The 17,692-nt window shown below is 46.8% G+C and overlaps 1 protein-coding gene across 1 annotated transcript in view; it reads left to right on the top strand.

Moving 5' to 3' along the window:
• SRRM4 (serine/arginine repetitive matrix 4) overlaps window positions 1-17,692 on the top strand; it is a 176,716-nt gene that overhangs the window by 147,380 nt on the left and 11,644 nt on the right. Inside the window, exons 7-8 of the mRNA XM_055405460.2 lie at window positions 2,382-2,480; window positions 5,284-5,440. Of these exons, the coding sequence (XP_055261435.1) occupies window positions 2,382-2,480; window positions 5,284-5,440 (256 nt within the window). The remainder of the gene's footprint in view (window positions 1-2,381; window positions 2,481-5,283; window positions 5,441-17,692) is intronic.

The raw sequence follows: 17,692 nt of genomic DNA, 5'->3' as shown, positions 1-17,692 counted from the left end.
GGGGAGCGCCTACCCCCAGCCTCGGTCCCCAGCTGGTCCTCGGTTTATAGCCAGTAGTAGAAATTCAAATCAGCCAGCACTGCCTGCAGAGTTCAGTTCCCAGTCAAATTAAAAGTAAATTTGGTTACAACCCACCTACTTTATACCCTTGCAAATGTTAGTGCATGTGTTTTCCAATCAACTAATATTTTATCTCCCACCAAGAAGCTTCTAAAGTGAGAATCAAAGGCAATGGGATGAAAGTCAGTGAGCTGCAGGGGAGGGAAAAGAGGAAGCAGGCACAGAGGGAGGCGCTCAGCTTTGCTGGCCAACCAAATGCCTCTTCACCCAAGGTCAGTGAGAAAGAGGGCATTTCAGGCACCATCACGGGGGCCTGGGGAATGCTACATAAAGAAGCAGCAGAGCTGTAAGTTAGCTCAGGGAAGAACTTCCTGATCATCAAGCTTTTTCAAGTCAAGTCAAGAGGTAGTCACTGGTCATCCGTGTTGAGCATGTTCATCCTAAGCATAGATAGAGCACCTGTTCTCAGAGACATGAGCATCATTTGTCTGAAGGGCTGCAGTCTAGACAGTCACTAAGCAGGGCCTAGGCCCAGACCCCAGGAGTTCTGGGACAGTCATCAAAAAAAGAAAAAAAATCACTGAGGTATGGACTGCCTGCCTGAGGGCAACAAAGTAGCTACCTTGCCCAGCACCAAGTCTCAGAAATCACAAGCAGGACATAAAAGAAGGTTCCGAAAGCCAGAAAAACAAGAGTCAGGAGAGGGAGAAGCAAGAAACAAGAGGCACCCCTGAGATAAAGGTGTTGTTCTTGCCAAAACCCATGGTTAGTTAAGGCTGCGTTTAAACGGGGAACCAGTGGAGTGAGTTACTTCCGCTTGTTCAGAAGGCCCTAGCAGGTGGCAGGCACTGTGTGGGGCCCAAGGACAGAGATTAGGCAGACATTCCTCCCAGTCTCCAGAGCTTACGTGCAGCAGGACACTGGGGAGACATGGGACAGGTCTTGGCACCACAGTGGCAGACGAAAGCTCAGGGCATGGTGGGACCCCAGGTGCAGGAAAGAGGGCGTGGTGGCAAGAGGAGATTTCCTGCGAGAAGGATGGAGGTAACCATTCTAGGCTGTAGGTCAGGCAAGTGGTTTAAATCTCTGTCCCTCAGTTTCTGCATCTATAAAATGGAAATAATAAGAGAATCCATTTTGTGGGTTGTTGTGAGGAGGAAGTGAGTCCATTTAAGGAACATGCTCAGAACCCAGTGCCTGACAGGGTGTGTTACAGTTTACCTGCCGTGACCATCATCGTCAGGATGTGATACAGTGGGGGCAATGTGTGAGCCAGAATACCAGCACCTCGGTGTCACTTGAGCCTTGCAAACCAGGATGGTAGATGCCATGCAAGGAGGCTGGAGAGCTAGGCAGGGGCTGGCTCCTGAAGATGCTTGGGGTTCAAGGTCAGAGTTTGGACTTGACATGAGGACAGTGCAGTGGTTTTAAACAGAGAAGGGATCACATGACAAGATATACATGAGTAAGAATACCTGAGTCCTTTGTTGGGATAACCAAGTTACCTTTTATTGAATCATCTCTAACCACCCCTTGGCTTCCTGACTTGGCCCAAACTATTGACATTCCTTGTATGTCCCCAGTGACCACTGCCACTGCTATTGCTACTTCTAAGTCATTATTATTGTTTAGAGAGAGCTGAAGTAAGTGGTAGTGGTAGCAATTACATGTACTGTAATTCTTGTTGATAATGACATTTGTAACTCACTCTGAAAGTGGGCTTTTGACTCCATGCTAAGAATCCAGACTTAACTTTCCTGGTCTGAGTTATAGATTGGCAGCCCAAAAGCCTAATGGATTCTGCAATTGTGTTTTGTTTGCCCCCAACAGTGTCTTTTTTTTTTTTTAATGAGTTTCCATTTAAAATAGGAATAAATTACACAAAAATCTCCATTTCTACATTTACTTGAAAAGTTAGAAGATCAGGTACCACAGCACTCTTCTGAAGGCAAAATCACTTTCTTTAGTCCATGCCCTCTGGTTGGTATTTTTTGAGTGCCCGACTGATTCACACATTATGGTGTTTGGCTCCTGAAATGGAGACTCCTGCTTTAGGCAAGGGAGAGGTGATGTGTGCAGGTGACACACACTCTGCTTCCAGAAGAGTCCTGGGGATCAGGCTGTCTCCCCCAGACGACCCCCTTTCTGTTCCTTGTCCTCAAGATAGCCAGTTACAAAGACCGGAAGTGAGGGTGATGCAGGGAGTGGGGGGTGCATGACCTTGGGACAGTTACTCAAGTGCAAGGGAACGATGTGTGTCACAAGATCAAAGCCTCTCTCTCTCTCCTCTGATTCCCTCCTTCTCATCCCCACCCCTCAAGATCGCGAAGCCGGCCCCGAAAATCTCGCCGCCACCGCCATCACCACTGTCCCTCACGGTCCCAGAGCTCAGAGTCCCGCTCCTCAAGCTGCGACAGCAGGTAACCCCCGCCCCGAGGCATCTCCTCACCCTGACCACAGCCCAGAGCCCGGCTAAGACACCATCACCATCAGCTTTGCCTCCACTGTCACTGTTGGGGAAGCCGCTTTCCCAGCAAAGGGGCATCCCCTGCCTCACACTCGGGCTGTCACCACTTTCTTGCAGAGGGGCTGCAGACAGAAGGACTTGCTGCCTCCACTTAGAAAAACAGCGACCACAGGACTTGCTAACACAGTGCTTCCATGGCCAGGTGCTAAGCACTCTTCATGGTCCACTGAATGATCCCCTCTGCAACCCTAGGAAGGAGGCACAGTTGTCATCTCCACTTTAGAGATGAGGAAACTGAGGCACGGAGAGGTTAAGGAACTTGCCAGGCACAGCTGCTAAGTGACAGAGCTAGGACTGAACTGGGACGTCTGCTTCACTTGGCTGTCTCTCACTCAGGGTTGTTCTAAGCACAGAGAAGCTAAGCAACCTATGAAAGACTGCATGGCACAAGGTATCTCGTTCTGTGGCCCTTCCGAGCCCTCTTGCTCCTAACATTGACCCTCTTTATGCTGACACATTGGCTGCCCCAGCCTGAGCAGGGAAAGAGGCTCTTGTGGATGAGAAGAACAAGAAAAAGAGGGAGTGGGGCTTCGTGGATGTTGGTGGTTGAAATTGTTGAGACCACTGGGAATGTCAGGGGCCCCTTGATGGTACCAGGCCAGTTTCCAGATGTCAGAGGCTACTTTATTTCTTAAGTCCTTCTCACACTTGGCCTATGTAGTCACGTAGTCACCTCACCTGGGACGATTTAAAAACCTCTCTGTCCTGATCCCGCCACATTCCCAGCTAAGTCAGAATGTCTACAGGAAGGAAAGGGAAGAAGAGAAATAGGAATCTAAATTCTACTCTGAACCAGGTACTGTGCTGCAATTGCAAATAAATTCTGTCTCTTAATCATCCCCGTCACACCGTGAGCCAGACCAGAGCTTCTCTGCCTTGGCTGCTCCGTGATTGCTTTGGAAGGCTAAAAATACCAGTGCCTGGATCCCATCTCTAGACATTCTGATCGAATCCAGATGAGCGTGGAGCAGGTGTGAAAGCAGCCCCTGACGTTGAGGACTCTCTCCAGTCGCTGTAGTGTTCCCACATCACACAAGGCTGCTCTGTGATCCTGAGTGATCCAGACATAATCAAGACCCTCTTGGAAGCAGGTGCAAGCCTGGACAAAACAGGGACTTGGTCCACGACCCCAAAGTGACCCTGCATCTCTCCATCCTCCATCTTGACCAGTGATAGCCTTGACCTCAGTCTAGTCTCCCCTCCTTCTAGGTAAGACTGGTGAAGACACCCAATCAGAGAATGACCTCTGTTCCCTGACAGCATCCAGTCAGATCAAAGCCCCAGAGTCCCCAACCACGTGCTCCTAAAAGACTCTCTCTGGCCACCCCCCCCCGACAGAGACGGCCTCCACTCGCCCCTGGTGCGCGCTCTCCATCACTGCAGGGAGCAGTAACAAGATGCTCGTTTGAGCACACGGTGCCCCCGTTGGCCTTTGTCCGGAGGGCGTTGACTCACTGAGCTTGACTGCATGATTGACATTAACACCTGAGAAGCCTGCGTGTTGGTGGGCAGAGGGGTGACTAGCAGAGCTGGCACCAGGATCCAGGTCTGTGTGACTCAGCCCGAGCCTGGGTGGGAGGACCGTGCAGATCCTGCTTGGAGACTCTCAGCGACCACACTCTACCCTTTCTAAGGCTTACCTCTTCTGAAAGGGGCACATAGCACAGGCCCCCACCCCAACCCTCCTTCTGCTATCACGTCTCCTGCTGCTATTGCCGCCTGAGCTTCCCAGCACCTTTTGCGCTGAGGGACACTCCAGCAGGTGTGGGAGCAACCTGAGAGCTGGCCCTTGGGCCACTCAATAGGAAAGTGAGAGGCCCTAGAGCAGAGAGGGACACTCCAGTGCAAGAAGCAGAGGCACTGGTTCCCACAGGGCCCTCGTTCTGCCACTACAAGCTGTGTGAAGTCAGGCAGGTTCCTAAACATCTCTGAGCCTCAGCTCTCTCATCTGGGATTAAGAAATAATACCTACAGTGTCTATGTCTTTGAGTTGGAGAGAGAACTGTGAAAGCACCTTCAGAAGGGCTTACAAATGCCATGAAAATCCATAAGGTGTTATTTTTACCACTGCTGTGACTCAGAGCTAAACAGTAATGCCGAGTCCAAATACACCCTTTCTAAGGAGTCAGAGATTCCTTTAGTTTCCACCACAGACAGTCAGCCAGATCTACATCTGACAAGCTTGCAGAAGGCATCTTTGTCGTTTTCATCATTTTTTTTTTTCAAAAGTTTTGGGTGACAGTCAATAAGATGCCTCTATTTCACAGATGGTAAAGCCAGATACACAAAGGCACACAGATATAAGCAGTTACATTTATAGACAAACACATGAAAACACAGATGGACACACCCAGACGTACACACAGTCACGTCCAGAGACAGACAGGCAAGCAGAGAGACAATCACAGGCACACAAAGGACAGTAAACGGAATAAGGATCATCGGGACCCTTTCTGTCTGCACAGCTGCATCCCCAGGCCCCACAGCGGTGCCAGGTACATGAATGCACATTTGGCAAATAAACAATTGAGAGAATGAATGAACACAGATGGGTGGGTGGGCGGAGGGATGCATACATAGTTTATGCAGACACACCCAAACATACTCTGCTGTCCTCAGATCCTATTAGTCCTTTAGTCACCTCTGTGCCCTGCTCCCCATCAAAAAACCCTCAGATCTCTCTGCCCTGCATCCAGGCACCGTGGCCGGTCCCCCGAGGGAGGGCGGAAGTCCCGTCGAAGGCACTCTCGCCGCTGCTCCAAGACCCTCTGCAAGGCCAGCCCAGAGGCCCGGTCCAGCCCCCAACCCAGCCAGCCCCTCCAGATGCTCAGCTTCCTGTCAGCCAGGGGTGTAGTAAGTATTCCGCACAGCCTCCTCTGCCAGTCTGGGCCGGACACTTGGGGGAGGTGGAGGCACAAGTTCAGGGCAGTGTATGACACATTTTAATTCAGTTTCGGGCAAATATCCCACTGGTTTCAGACCTCCTTCTTGATTTAACTGAATGGTCATTCACCAGCCTTTGGCAGCACTCGGCTTGGGGACTTGGCAAGTGGGTGTGTGTGTGGGGTGGGGGGAATGGGGAAAACCTGAAACACCCAGGTTCTTTATCAGGGGAATGGTGAAAACACATTTTGGTCTCCAGAGTGACATCTGCAGGAGGGCATGTGTGAGACACCGTAGGAGGTTTCTTTGGGGAAGAAGGAGAAGAGGGATCTTTGATGTAACAGAGGCACTGCAGCTTTGCAGTGAGGTCTGCGTCTTTGACAGCTAGGCTGCAGCACTGATGAGCAGATGGGATTTGATGTCTCCCGTATTAACTCGGCCTTGAATATATATGAGAATTTTCCTCCAAGGAGGTGATAGCGTTTAACCTCTCATATTCACACAAGGTCTCAGGGAGTTGAGGACTCAGCTGTCTTCACTAGTTGCTTCCACAGGTGGGACCAAAAAGTCAAGGCTCAGAAAGATGAAGGTATGGAGTAAAGCCATAGGGCAAAGCGAGAGTGAATCCATTCGAGAAACTGGCCTTACATGGGATCATGCAACAGTCCCCTAGGTCACCAAGGAAGGTCAGCTTCAGACAGTTGGGTGCCAGGGAGTCTCCTGAGCAAAGCATTTGGAGTTGGGTCTGAACTCAGCTTCCTAGCTGTGTAGCTTGGAGAAAGTCATCCAACCTTTTTGAAACTCAGTTTTCTCATTGGCAAACTTGAAATAATACCACTTCCATGGGGGGATTGTGGGGGATACCCAGTAACAGAAAGTATATGAAGGCCTTTTGTAGACTCTAAAGGGACAGACACACACACAGGAGGAGACTCAACATAGATGTAGCCTTCACTTACACCTGACAACTGGGAAGGGTCCTGTCTCCTCTAGCTAGGCATGGATGTGAAAATTTCAGAGAGCTGCTCCCTTAGAAAGGATGAGGTGGAAGTAAGGAAAAGCTCTGAGGTTCTTGCTGGGAGGTCAAGGAAGAGAAGCTGATGATAAACATTGGTTGGGTCTGGTTGACACAATAGTTATATCCACAGAGCTTTCTGGGAATCTTTTCTTTACCAATCAAGGCATCTGTATCACCAAGGTATAATTCTGCCGTAATCTTCTGCCTTGCTGGAACCGTCCACAGCTCACCCCAGGCCCTTCTTTCGTAGAAGGAGGGAACCTATAGTTGCTCAGTATTTGCAGATGGTAGATGCTCATGTTCATTCTCCCCTCCATGAATGTCTATGAAAGTTCTTCCCAGTAAGGCAGAGTCCAGAGGCCTGGGCTCAAGACTTGGCTTGGCCAGACAAATCCTGTTACTCCTCCCAGCCTCAGCTTCCTCAACTGGAAAATAAACATGATGATCACACCTGTGTCCCAAAGGAATTGTTGCAAAGGTAGAAGAAAATTTTAAATACAAGCAATAAGAGGTATAAGAATGGTTTTAAGTTAGTGAAAGCCACCCAACCTCTTTGGTCACAGTATTTATGGCAGTCATTAGGTGGCCCCAAATGACACTCCATAAAAAGTGCCACTGGGAGCAAATGGCTTGTATTCTCTCACCTGGGACAGTTTCCAAACCATCAGGACCAAGATGTTGCAAAAAGCTGAATGTTAACCCCCCACACCCCCCAAAACTTGTCCTCCCACACCAGTGAGTGAGGTACCAGATTGGCCACTGGTTCTTAGGGCCCAGCCCCTATTAGAAGAGCAGAAAACTCATCCATATCTAGAAGGCATAGGCCTTAAGAGCCCACCGAACCCAGTGCCCTGATTCCAAAAAGAGAATCTGAACTCAGATATGAGAAATGCCTTCCAGGGGCTCCAGCAAGTCAGAGTTGTTAAAAACATGAGATTATGATTTTGTGATCAAACCCTGGTCCCAAGTCAGGGATAGTTATAATATTTAAAACTTTGTCAGCTGCAGTTTCCTCATCCTTTAGAAAATGCAGATAATAAACCTCTTCTTCAAAAGCCTTGTTCAGGGGACAAAAGCAAAATAATTTTGTAAGCAGCTGAGCCTGGTACTTGGCACAGGGACAAAAGTAAGCAAATAGTGGAGAGTGTCAGGATGACAACATTCCAGATGCTGGCTCTGTATTTTCCAACTGCGGAACCTTGAGCAAGTTACACAAACTCTCCATGCCTCCGTCTTTCCCAAGTCTGCAGAATGAGGCTAATAGTAAGAGCTACCTCATAAGAGGGATATTGTAAGGATGCAATGACTCACTGTGAGACTTTTAGGCTGTAACAGGTGAGTGGTAGGTCCTTTGTTGCTGGCGGTGGATAGAAGTAATAGCAGTATTAACAATGGAAGTGGTAATAATAGTAGCAACAATAGTCGTGGCACTGATAACAGTAATGGAGTAGTAGGAATGGTTCCAGGCCCAGGCTAGTCTGTGGATGAATTGAGACCGCAGCTAGAAGCCCTGCTTCCCCTGCTTTCAGTTTCCTTCCATCCTTGATGGCAGCTGTAGCCCAAATGGCTGGCCCCACCCTGCTCATGGCTGCCTGACTCCTGGGGGCTTCGGACACCCCTCAAGTCTGGCCCTCCCAGTGCTCTCCACACTGGGTTCTTTCTCATCCTCTCTCCTGCACAGGCACGGGTGGAGAGGATACCAGGTTGGACCAAAGGGTTTCCGAGAGTCTGAGACTTTCCGGAGCTCTCTGCTAAAGAGAACAGCAAAGTCACTGTCATTGAGTCACTTGTTTGACCACTCATTCAAATCTACCAATTATCTACTAAGCGTCTATAAAGCGTCAGTTCTGATGTAGCCCTCAGGATCCAGTGAATAAGAAATAGCCTATGCCTTCTTATAAAGAAGACAGACAAAACTAATGGACAATGCACAACAATGAATGCTGAGATGGGACGGGGATAAGGAGGCAGGGGAGGAGGGGACTGGGGTTCGAGATAGGTTAGGGCAGAGGAGATGACAACTGGGAAACTGGACAATGGAAACAGAAATTGTTTGCTGGAGTCAGGATGGAGACAGAATTCCAGCACAGAAGATGGGGTTCTAGAGGTGAACAGGAGCTGGAGCATAAGAGATGTCCTATGCCATGGTTCCTGCCACAGCTCATGGCAGGCATCTCATATGCACAGCTCTTTAAAGAATCAAGGGCGGGCACATGACATCAAGGGGGCCTATTTACATACGTGAATATGCAAATAATCAATAAGCTAATGATAACCAGAAATCCTCTTGCTTGGTCAGAGCCCTAATCCAAATGGAGGGTCCCAAGGAATCAGTCCTTTGTGGCCTTCAGTTCAGTTCAGTTCAGTTCAGTTGCTCAGTCGTGTCCGACTCTCCGCGACCTCATGAATCACAGCACGCCAGGCCTCCCTGTCCATCACCAACTCCTGGACTTCACTCAAACTCATGTCCACAGAGTCGGTGATCCCATCCAGCCATCTCATTCTCTGTCGTCCCCTTCTCCTCCCGCCCCCAACCTTTCCCAGCATCAGACTCTTTTCCAGTGAGTCAACTCGTCACATGAGGTGACCAAAGTATTGCAGTTTCAGCTTTAGCATCAGTCCTTCCAATGAACACCCAGGACTGATCTCCTTTAGAATGGACTGGTTGGATCTCCTTGCAGTCCAAGGGACTCTCAAGAGTCTTCTCCAGCACCACAGTTCAAAAGCATCAATTCGTCGGCGATCAGCTTTCTTCACAGTCCAACTCTCACATCCATACATGACCATGGGAAAAACCATAGCCTTGACTAGACGGACCTTTGTTGGCAAAGTAATGTCTCTGCTTTTTAATATACTATCAAGGTTGGTCATAACTTTCCTTCCAAGGAGAAGGCGTCTTTTAATTTCATGGCTGCAGTCAGCATCCACAGTGATTTTGGAGCCCAAAAAAATAGTCTGACACTGTTTCCACTGTTTTTCTATCTATTTCCCATGAAGTGATGGGACCAGATGCCATGATCTTTGTTTTCTGAATGTTGAGCTTCAAGCCAACTTTTTCACTCTCCTCTTTCACTTTCATCAAGAGGCTTTTGAGTTCCTCTTCACTTTCTGCCATAAGGGTAGTGTCATCTGCATATCTGAGGTTATTGATAATTCTCCCAGCAATCTTGATTCCAGCTTGTGCTTCTTCCAGCCCAGCGTTCCTCATGATGTACTCTGCATATAAGTTAAATAAGCAAGGTGACAATATACAGCCTTGACGTACTCCTTCTCCTATTTGGAACGAGTCTGTTGTTCCATGTACAGTTCTGACTGTTGCTTCCTGACCTGCATACAGGTTTCTCAAGAGGCAGGTCAGGTGGTCTGGTATTCCCATCTCTTTCAGAATTTTCCACAGTTTACTGTGATCCACACAGTCAAAGGCTTTGGCATAGTCAATGAAGCAGAAATAGATGTTTTTCTGAAACTCTCTTGCTTTCTCCATGATCCAGCGGATGTTGGCAATTTGATCTCTGGTGCCTCTGCCTTTTCTAAAACCTGCTTGAACATCTGGGAGTTCACGGCTCACATATTGCTGAAGCCTGGCTTGGAGAATTTTGAGCATGACTTTACTAGCATGTGAGATGAGTGCAATTGTGCAGTAGTTTGAGCATTCTTTGGCATTCCCTTTCTTTGGGATTGGAATGAAGACTGACCTTTTCCAGTCCTGTGGCCACTGCTGAGTTTTCCAGATTTGCTGGCATATTGAGTGCAGCACTTTCACAGCATCACCTTTCAGGATTTGAAATAGCTCAACTGGAATTCCATCACCTCCACTAGCTTTGTTCGTAGTGATGCTTTCTAAGGCCCACTAGACTTCACATTCCAAGATGTGTGGCTCTAGGTCAGTGATCACGTTATCGTGACTATCTTGCTCGTGAAGATCTTCTTTGTACAGTTCTTCTGTGTATTCTTGCCACCTCTTCTTAATATCTTCTGCTTGTTAGGTCCATACCATTTCTGTCCTTTATCGAGCCCATCTTTGCATGAAATGTTCCCTTGGAATCTCTAATTTTCTTGAAGAGATGTCTTGTTTTTCCTGTTCTGTTGTTTTCCTCTATTTCTTTGCATTGATCACTGAGGAAGGCTTTCTTATCTCTCCTTGCTATTCTTTGGAACTCTGCATTCAGATGCTTATATCTTTCCTTTTCTCCTTTGCTTTTCGCTTCTCTTCTTTTCACAGCTATTTGTAAGGCCTCCTCAGACAGCCATTTTGCTTTTTTGCATTTCTTTTCCATGGGGATGGTCTTGGTCCCTGTCTCCTGTACAATGTCATGAACCTCCGTCCAGAGTTCATCAGGCACTCTATCAATCAGATCTAGTCCCTTAAATCTATTCCTCACTTCCACTGTATAATCATAAGGGATTTGATTTAGGTCATATCTGAATGGTCTATTGGTTTTCCCTACTTTTTTCAATTTAAGTCTGAATTTGGCAATAAGGAGTTCATGATCTGAGCCACAGTCAGCTCCTGGTCTTGTTTTTGCTAACTGTATACAGCTTCTCCATCTTTGGCTGCAAAGAATATAATCAATCGGTCTTGACCATCTGGTGATGTCCATGTGTAGAGTCTTCTCTTGTGTTTGTGACCTGACTCATTTCTTATCTACACTCAGTCATCTCTGTTCAAGGCATTAGAGAGATGAATAAAGAGGCTTCTAAATTCCAGAGCTCATGCTCTAGTCATCCACAGAGTACTGAAGTACTGTAGGATAAATATTGTCATTAAGATTGAGACTGAGTCAGTATTTGCATACTTGCAAACCAGTTGATAAATAGACCCTGTTGCCACCCACTCTCCAGTCAACAAAGCCATCCCTTTCCTCCTCTGGTACCTTCAGGACCTTCTCACAGACCAGCAGCTAAACATCGATACCTGGCAGCCCTTCAGTGCCAAGCCTGGTTCCTTTCAGATGGGGCAATACTCACACTCGACCGGTTGTTGAATTTTTTCAATATCAGCCTTGGAGGTGACAGAAGCAAGTATAATATGTAATAGGACCACAGAGGAAGGACCAGACAATGTCTAAGAGGTCTTGGTGTCTGAGAAGACTTTACAAATAAAGGAACATATGAGTTGGGCTTTGAAGGATGAGTAGGAGTTCACCCAGTTGAGTTGGCTGATGAATAAAGGGAATGGTAAATACCACTACATGCCAGGCACAATCACATACTTTACACAGGTTTTTTTTTTCCCTCATTTGATTCACAAAAAAATTCTTTGAGGTAGGTGCCATCATTATCACCATTTTTCAGGTGGGAAAACTGAGGCTCAGAGAGGTGGAATGACTTAAGTAGACAGCCCATTTAGGAGGAACAGGGGCTAGTATGTGATAGCCAGAGAGAGGTTGGTGGCTCCAAAGTTTGGCCACACCCTGTCCCCGTAGCAGAGGGTCCTCAGTTAAGTCTACCCTAACTGGAGGGGGAATTTAAAGGGGCTGATCAAGACTGAAGTTAGACTCAGGAGAGGGCAGGCTTCTTTTCTCCTCCTGCCTCCAGCAAGCCAGCAGTTTGCACATAATCCTTGTCGACAAAAACTTGCACAGATTAAAAAAAAAAAAAACGCAGAATTTAGACTCCATAAAAGAGGGCCTCATTTGTGAACAGAAGGAAGAGGAAGAAGATAGTGATGAAGACAGGAGCTTTGGAGCAGATCCAAACGGTTTGGAGTTCTTGACCTCATCTCCCTGTGAGACTGAGCCATAGCTCTTGCTTCCCTGAGCACCTACTATGTGCTGTATCCTACATGTGTCATCTCATGTATTTCTTATAACAGCCTTTCAATGGAGCTTCCATTAGTATCCTTCTTTTATAACGAATAAACTAAAGCCTGGAAAACTTAAGTAAAAGGTACCTATTAAGTGGAGAAGTGAGGATTCAAACCCAAAACATCTGCCCTTGGGGTCCAGATGCTTAACGACCTGACCTCTCTTATATCATTTTATTTTGCTGGACGTTGTGTCCCAATCTGTACCTTTAACTAATAATCATACCTACTTCATGGAGTAGTTATGAGAGTGGAATTAGATCAGTTGTCCATTTAGTTTTAAAATACGCACTAAGCACCTACTACGTGCCAGGCACTTGGTGAGTAGCAGTGAACAAGACAGACAAGGTTTTCTGCCTTCATGTAGCTTCTATTCTGTGAGCAAAACTTAGACTGGTGCTAGGGACATAACAATATACAATAGTTGCTAGTGTTATGATTTGTCATCATAATGGCTTAATTAAACTTGCTCCTGATAAACCCAGACATGATGTTTTTGAAACATCCCTGGCCTTGAAAAGTTTAATTGTATCTAAGATCTCAGAGGAACTTCAGAACAACTCCAGGAGAATGACAGGAAAAGCCTCCTGTTTTACATACCAGGGGAAATGAGCCTGAGGGAGATTACATGGAGGGCCCAGACCTCCCATCTCTGCCCCAGGTTCTTGTACATTCTGCAAAAGGCTTTGAGCCCTTGCTCAAACTGGGAGACTCACCATTCAGTTCCATTCATTGTAGTTTAGAGAGGAGAGGAACTAAAGTGTGGAAGAAAGGGGCTGTGAGACTCAGGCATTTGTGGGACCAGTTATTCTTTTTAAATGGAAAATGGAATCACATTGTCAACTTTTATGTTTGCCAAGCAAGGACAGAAAAAAGAAAACCACCATTTTCTATAATGAAAGGGGCATGTACCAGGCAGAAGAGGGAGAATAGCCATGGCCTCAGAAGAAAGGATGAGACTTTAAGTCAAATGCATTTAATTAGATGAAGAACTCATTCCATTGAACTTATTTTCTCATTTGAATTTGGACTGGTGAAAATTTTGCCTAACTGGATCCATGTAGAAATTTTCAAGAACAGGCTGAGGGCTACCAAGAGGGGCTTCTGAAAAAGGAGGGCTAATAAGAAATGGTGAGGTTGAAGCTACCAGTCCCCTTCAGCTTCCTGATGGAGGGAAGGAGAGAGGAGGCTAGACTATGTCCCTGGGCCCAAGGTCAATTTTAGTGAACAGCCCGGTGGGACAGTCCCCCACCCCACAGCCCTGAAGGACTTTGTCATCTTCCCACCATCCTCAGCAGATCCCTGTCTTTTTCCATCCCTTCCCCTCTCAAATGAACTCCTAACAGGTCAATGAATCCATTCTTTTGCTGTCTTCCTAGTGTGCAAAGGAAGATGAACAACAGCGAGGAAAATAAACTTAATGTCTTTGTGAAACAAAAGGGTTTAAAAAGGGAGGGGGCGGGGAATAACCAGAACCCTCTAGCTAAAAGCTCTGCCATGCAGCTCTACATTCACATGAGAATTTCCGGTCCCCCATATGGCAGGGAGGGGAAAAAAATTTATAGCCATCTCTCTCCATGGGGCCATTTGAAGCTCAGTAAATGGACTTGTTCAGTTTAATTGGAATTCTCTTCTTGATTGTATTTTTGTAACCTATTAGGCCGTGCTGCCTCTTGATCTCAGAATTCAGCTGAAATTAAATTTTGAAGTGTAAGTGAGAGGTTGCCTTTTTTCCCTGTTCTTGATTAAATAATGATTTGAAACAAAAACAATAAATAACAGTGCCAGCTTCCCTGGAGGGCTGAGAGAGACTCCCAGTGAAACACCAGGAGCTGGAGTTTGTGGTGGGGGATTTAATTACTTATTAGAAAAATCCAAGTGTTGATGCTGAGTATATTAAGGAAAAAGAAGGGGCAAGCTTATGCGTTCAAATGAAAAAAAAAAAAAAAGAGCTTCACACTGGTGAGGGCTAAAAGAATGAAGGGAATGTACTCATTTGTTTAGTCCCAATGGCCATGAGTTTGTGAAAAGCAATGTGTCCTTTAAAAAAATCTGAGATTGGCAAGCATGACCCAAAAGGGAAGAGTATGTAATAGCTCTGGGGTCTGGATAGGGCTCCATGGCTCTGGTCTCCTGGTTCCTTTCACTGACAAGAGCGTTTGAAAGGGCAGAGATGGGGAAGATGGGAGGGAGAGACAAAATATACAAGATGCACTATGTTCGTGCTGCTTTCAGATAGATTCCAGGTAGCAATGAACACTTAGAGAGTCACAAACTTAGATGTCCAGGGGCCAGGCCACTAATAGATATAAGCAACAGGGACCCCATAAGGCCAGAGGACAGGAAAGCACATGCCCCATCTAAAAGGAGCAGCTCCAGTTACTCACAAGCTGATTATTACCCAGCAGAAATGTCGACTCAATCTTGCCAGATCCTCTTACGTTTCAGCATGAGCTAGAAATGGGTTTGCTATGTGAGTATGCCCAACTCTACAATGTTGACAGTTCCTTCAAATTTATTGGTGAACATAAATTTGTTTAGCCAATAAGTAGGCCAAAGAAAGCATAACTTGAAACTCTGAAACAAAGCATAAACTTGGCCTGTCAGTTTTCTAGGGGTGATTTGGGGTGTTGAGACAGGTGCTGTCCATTTATGCCCCCCCACCGACTTCACATATTGCAGTGTCCAGCTTCTAGGTATTGCTCTCTGGCTGCCAAAGACCACTTTGCTTGGCTGGGCAGCAGTTTGAAACTGCTGAAGAATTGACACCTCTTGGGGGCAACCTTTAACCCATGAGTTGTGAGGAACTGGTGTATAAATATCCAGCTCGCTCCTTGGTTGAAATGAATTCTGGAGCCAGTTCTGTCTTCTCTCTTTTCTCTCCCCCAGCTCACTGCCCCTCAGATAAGATTCCTTGGTCTCAAATAAACTGCCAGCACTCAAATTCCTGTCTCAATTTCTAGGAGGATCCATATGGAGACAGGTGTTATTTTACTTTGTGATTAAACAAATTTTACAGGGGCTGAAGTTTTGTGCAAAGCCCCCAAAATAGGCCTTTGTGAAGACATGCAAAGAAGGACACAACTGAGATGGAGGAAGGGCTCAGAGTGGACCACAGAAGAGAAACCTGGTAAGAGGGTCCCAGGCCTTAGATAGGGGTCCCCAGTACCGTGAGTGCATTGTTCCTGCACAAAAGTGGATCAAGAATGACTCCTCGCAGTGAGCCTCTTGAGGACCTTAGCTTGAGGAGCTAAGATGGGGATATAGGAGCAGACAGCAGTTATGTTCATAGAAGAGAAATTTCCAAGAGATGAAGAACAAGATGAATTGTGAGAGGCCTGTTATCAAAATGAAAGACAGGAAGGAGCAAGGGGGACCATCCTGTCATGTCAGCGTCCAGTGGGCAACAGTTTGCTCTTCCATGGCAGAGCGGAAGTGATTATCTGACGAGGAAGGAGACCCTTAGGGATGGGAGGCAAGAACACAGAGGCCTCTGTTGTCTGCCTGTTATTATGTCCTTGACTTGAAGGGCTCCTCTGCATTGTCATGGCACCCGCTTACACACACAGACACACACACACACACCCTACAGTCTGCCTTTGGCCCCCCTGAGCTGTATCTTCCCTCCTCTGGAGAAGGAGAAGTCCAAGACTAACAGGTCATTAAACAATCTGGACATCCCTAATGAGTTTATGAAAATATTTCTATCATCTGGAAACTGGGGCAGAGCCTGTCAAGACTGGTAAAGACACAACCAAGTAGAGGTCAGTTGAAGGTAACAGAAATGAACGTCTTTGGGCTACCACTTCTTCCCCCAACCCTCAAAGTAATCCTTAAAGCAGGTCAAACAGGTCAAGATTTGTGTATCCAGGACCTGCCAGGCATGTCGTTATGCTGGTTGTGCCCTGTCCAAAGGCTTTGGAGTTAAAACCCCACTGACTCTCCATTTGTCAAGCCAGCTATGAAAACAGACATGGCGCTGCGTCAGTCCAGAGAAAGGTGTATCTTTTTTTCCTAATTTGTCTGACCAGAAGGGGCACCATTTTCAATTTCCTGACCCAAGAGGAACACCATTCTAGCATCCAAAGTCACTGCATGGGCCAGCAGCCCTGTTGAGTGCAAAAGACCAGATCCAGTTCATCTTTTAACCTGACCTCCCAGAATAGCAAAAGGGTGGCCAAGGAAGAAAGAGACCCAGCACTGCTTGTCTCATCTGGAAGGCTTCTCAGGTCTGGAGCTTCTCACCTTAGCCTGGAGCTTACGCTGTTGAGCATCTGTAGACTCTTGCTTTCTCTGAGATTGTAGGCCCGAGGAGGGCTGGGGGGAAGAGCTTTCCTTCTCTCTGCCACTGACCTGGACCTAAAACTTGATTATAGAGGTTCTCTGTAGCTCACATGCCCAGCCCTGAGCTGGTCTCAAGACCCCAACTTTGAGCCCATCCAGATAGAGACAGGTAATTATCCCACCGAGTAACAGTGCTGTGGCAGACAAAAGCCACTCAGTTTTGAATGAGTGAATGGATGGATGAAAGAATGCATGAAATAGAGCTTTGTGTTATCCTGGCCTGGGACTCAGAGGAGGCTTTCAAGAGGAGGTGACAATGTAAACTGGCGGAGGAATAAATTTACCCATGTGACATAAGGAACAGGGGGAAAATGTTCTAGGCAGTGCAATGGCATGTGCAAATGGCCTGGGGTTGGGAAAGCAAGATGTGGTGGCAAAACCAAGAAAACTTCCCAATTGATTGCCTTAAGGTTGTACAAACCAAAGTTGGGGAGGGGCTGTATGGAAGAGATGAAGTTTGTGAAGGACACAGGATTGGGTTGCAAAGAACACTGTCACGCATGTCAAAGAATTTAGGTTCTTCCAAAGAAATGGGACTTTTAGAGAGGTTGGTATTTTTAGCATAGGGTCTAGTTAGTGAGGACATTTCAGTAGTACGATTATCTGTTTTCTGGCAATGATAGGAAAGCATGATGCCTTATACAGTTCTCAGTTCTGTGACGTGTGGATAGTGATTGTGGTCAGGTGGAGAGACACTGAAAGGTCACTGTGAGCTCAGTGTATGGGACTGAGGATGTGAAAAAGGCAAGGTCCCTATCTATATCCATTAGCCTCGAGGGGCCTGACATTCAGGAAGTCCTTCTCCTTGGGTACCCATGATGCACCAGCACATATGCTTTGAAATTAGTAGTCAAGGTCAAAACGAGTACCTGGGTGGGAAAAGCCCGGCCTGGATGTGTCCAGGTAGCAAGCCAAAAGGTAACGAAATCCATTATATTCATAGTCCAGCCTGGCTTCCTTCAGGAAAGGCTTAGCTGAATCACTTGTGATACACTGGCTACCAAACACTCATCATCTCTGAGGCAAAGATTCCATGAGCCCAGACCAAACCCCA

The sequence above is a fragment of the Moschus berezovskii genome, chromosome 19 (assembly GCF_049115385.1).
Source record: "Moschus berezovskii isolate FMDL1 chromosome 19, NW_MosBer_1.0, whole genome shotgun sequence".
In the NCBI taxonomy this organism is placed as follows: domain Eukaryota; kingdom Metazoa; phylum Chordata; class Mammalia; order Artiodactyla; family Moschidae; genus Moschus; species Moschus berezovskii.
The sequence above is the reverse complement of the archived record's forward strand: the minus strand, read 5'-3'. Positions and strand labels throughout refer to the sequence as shown.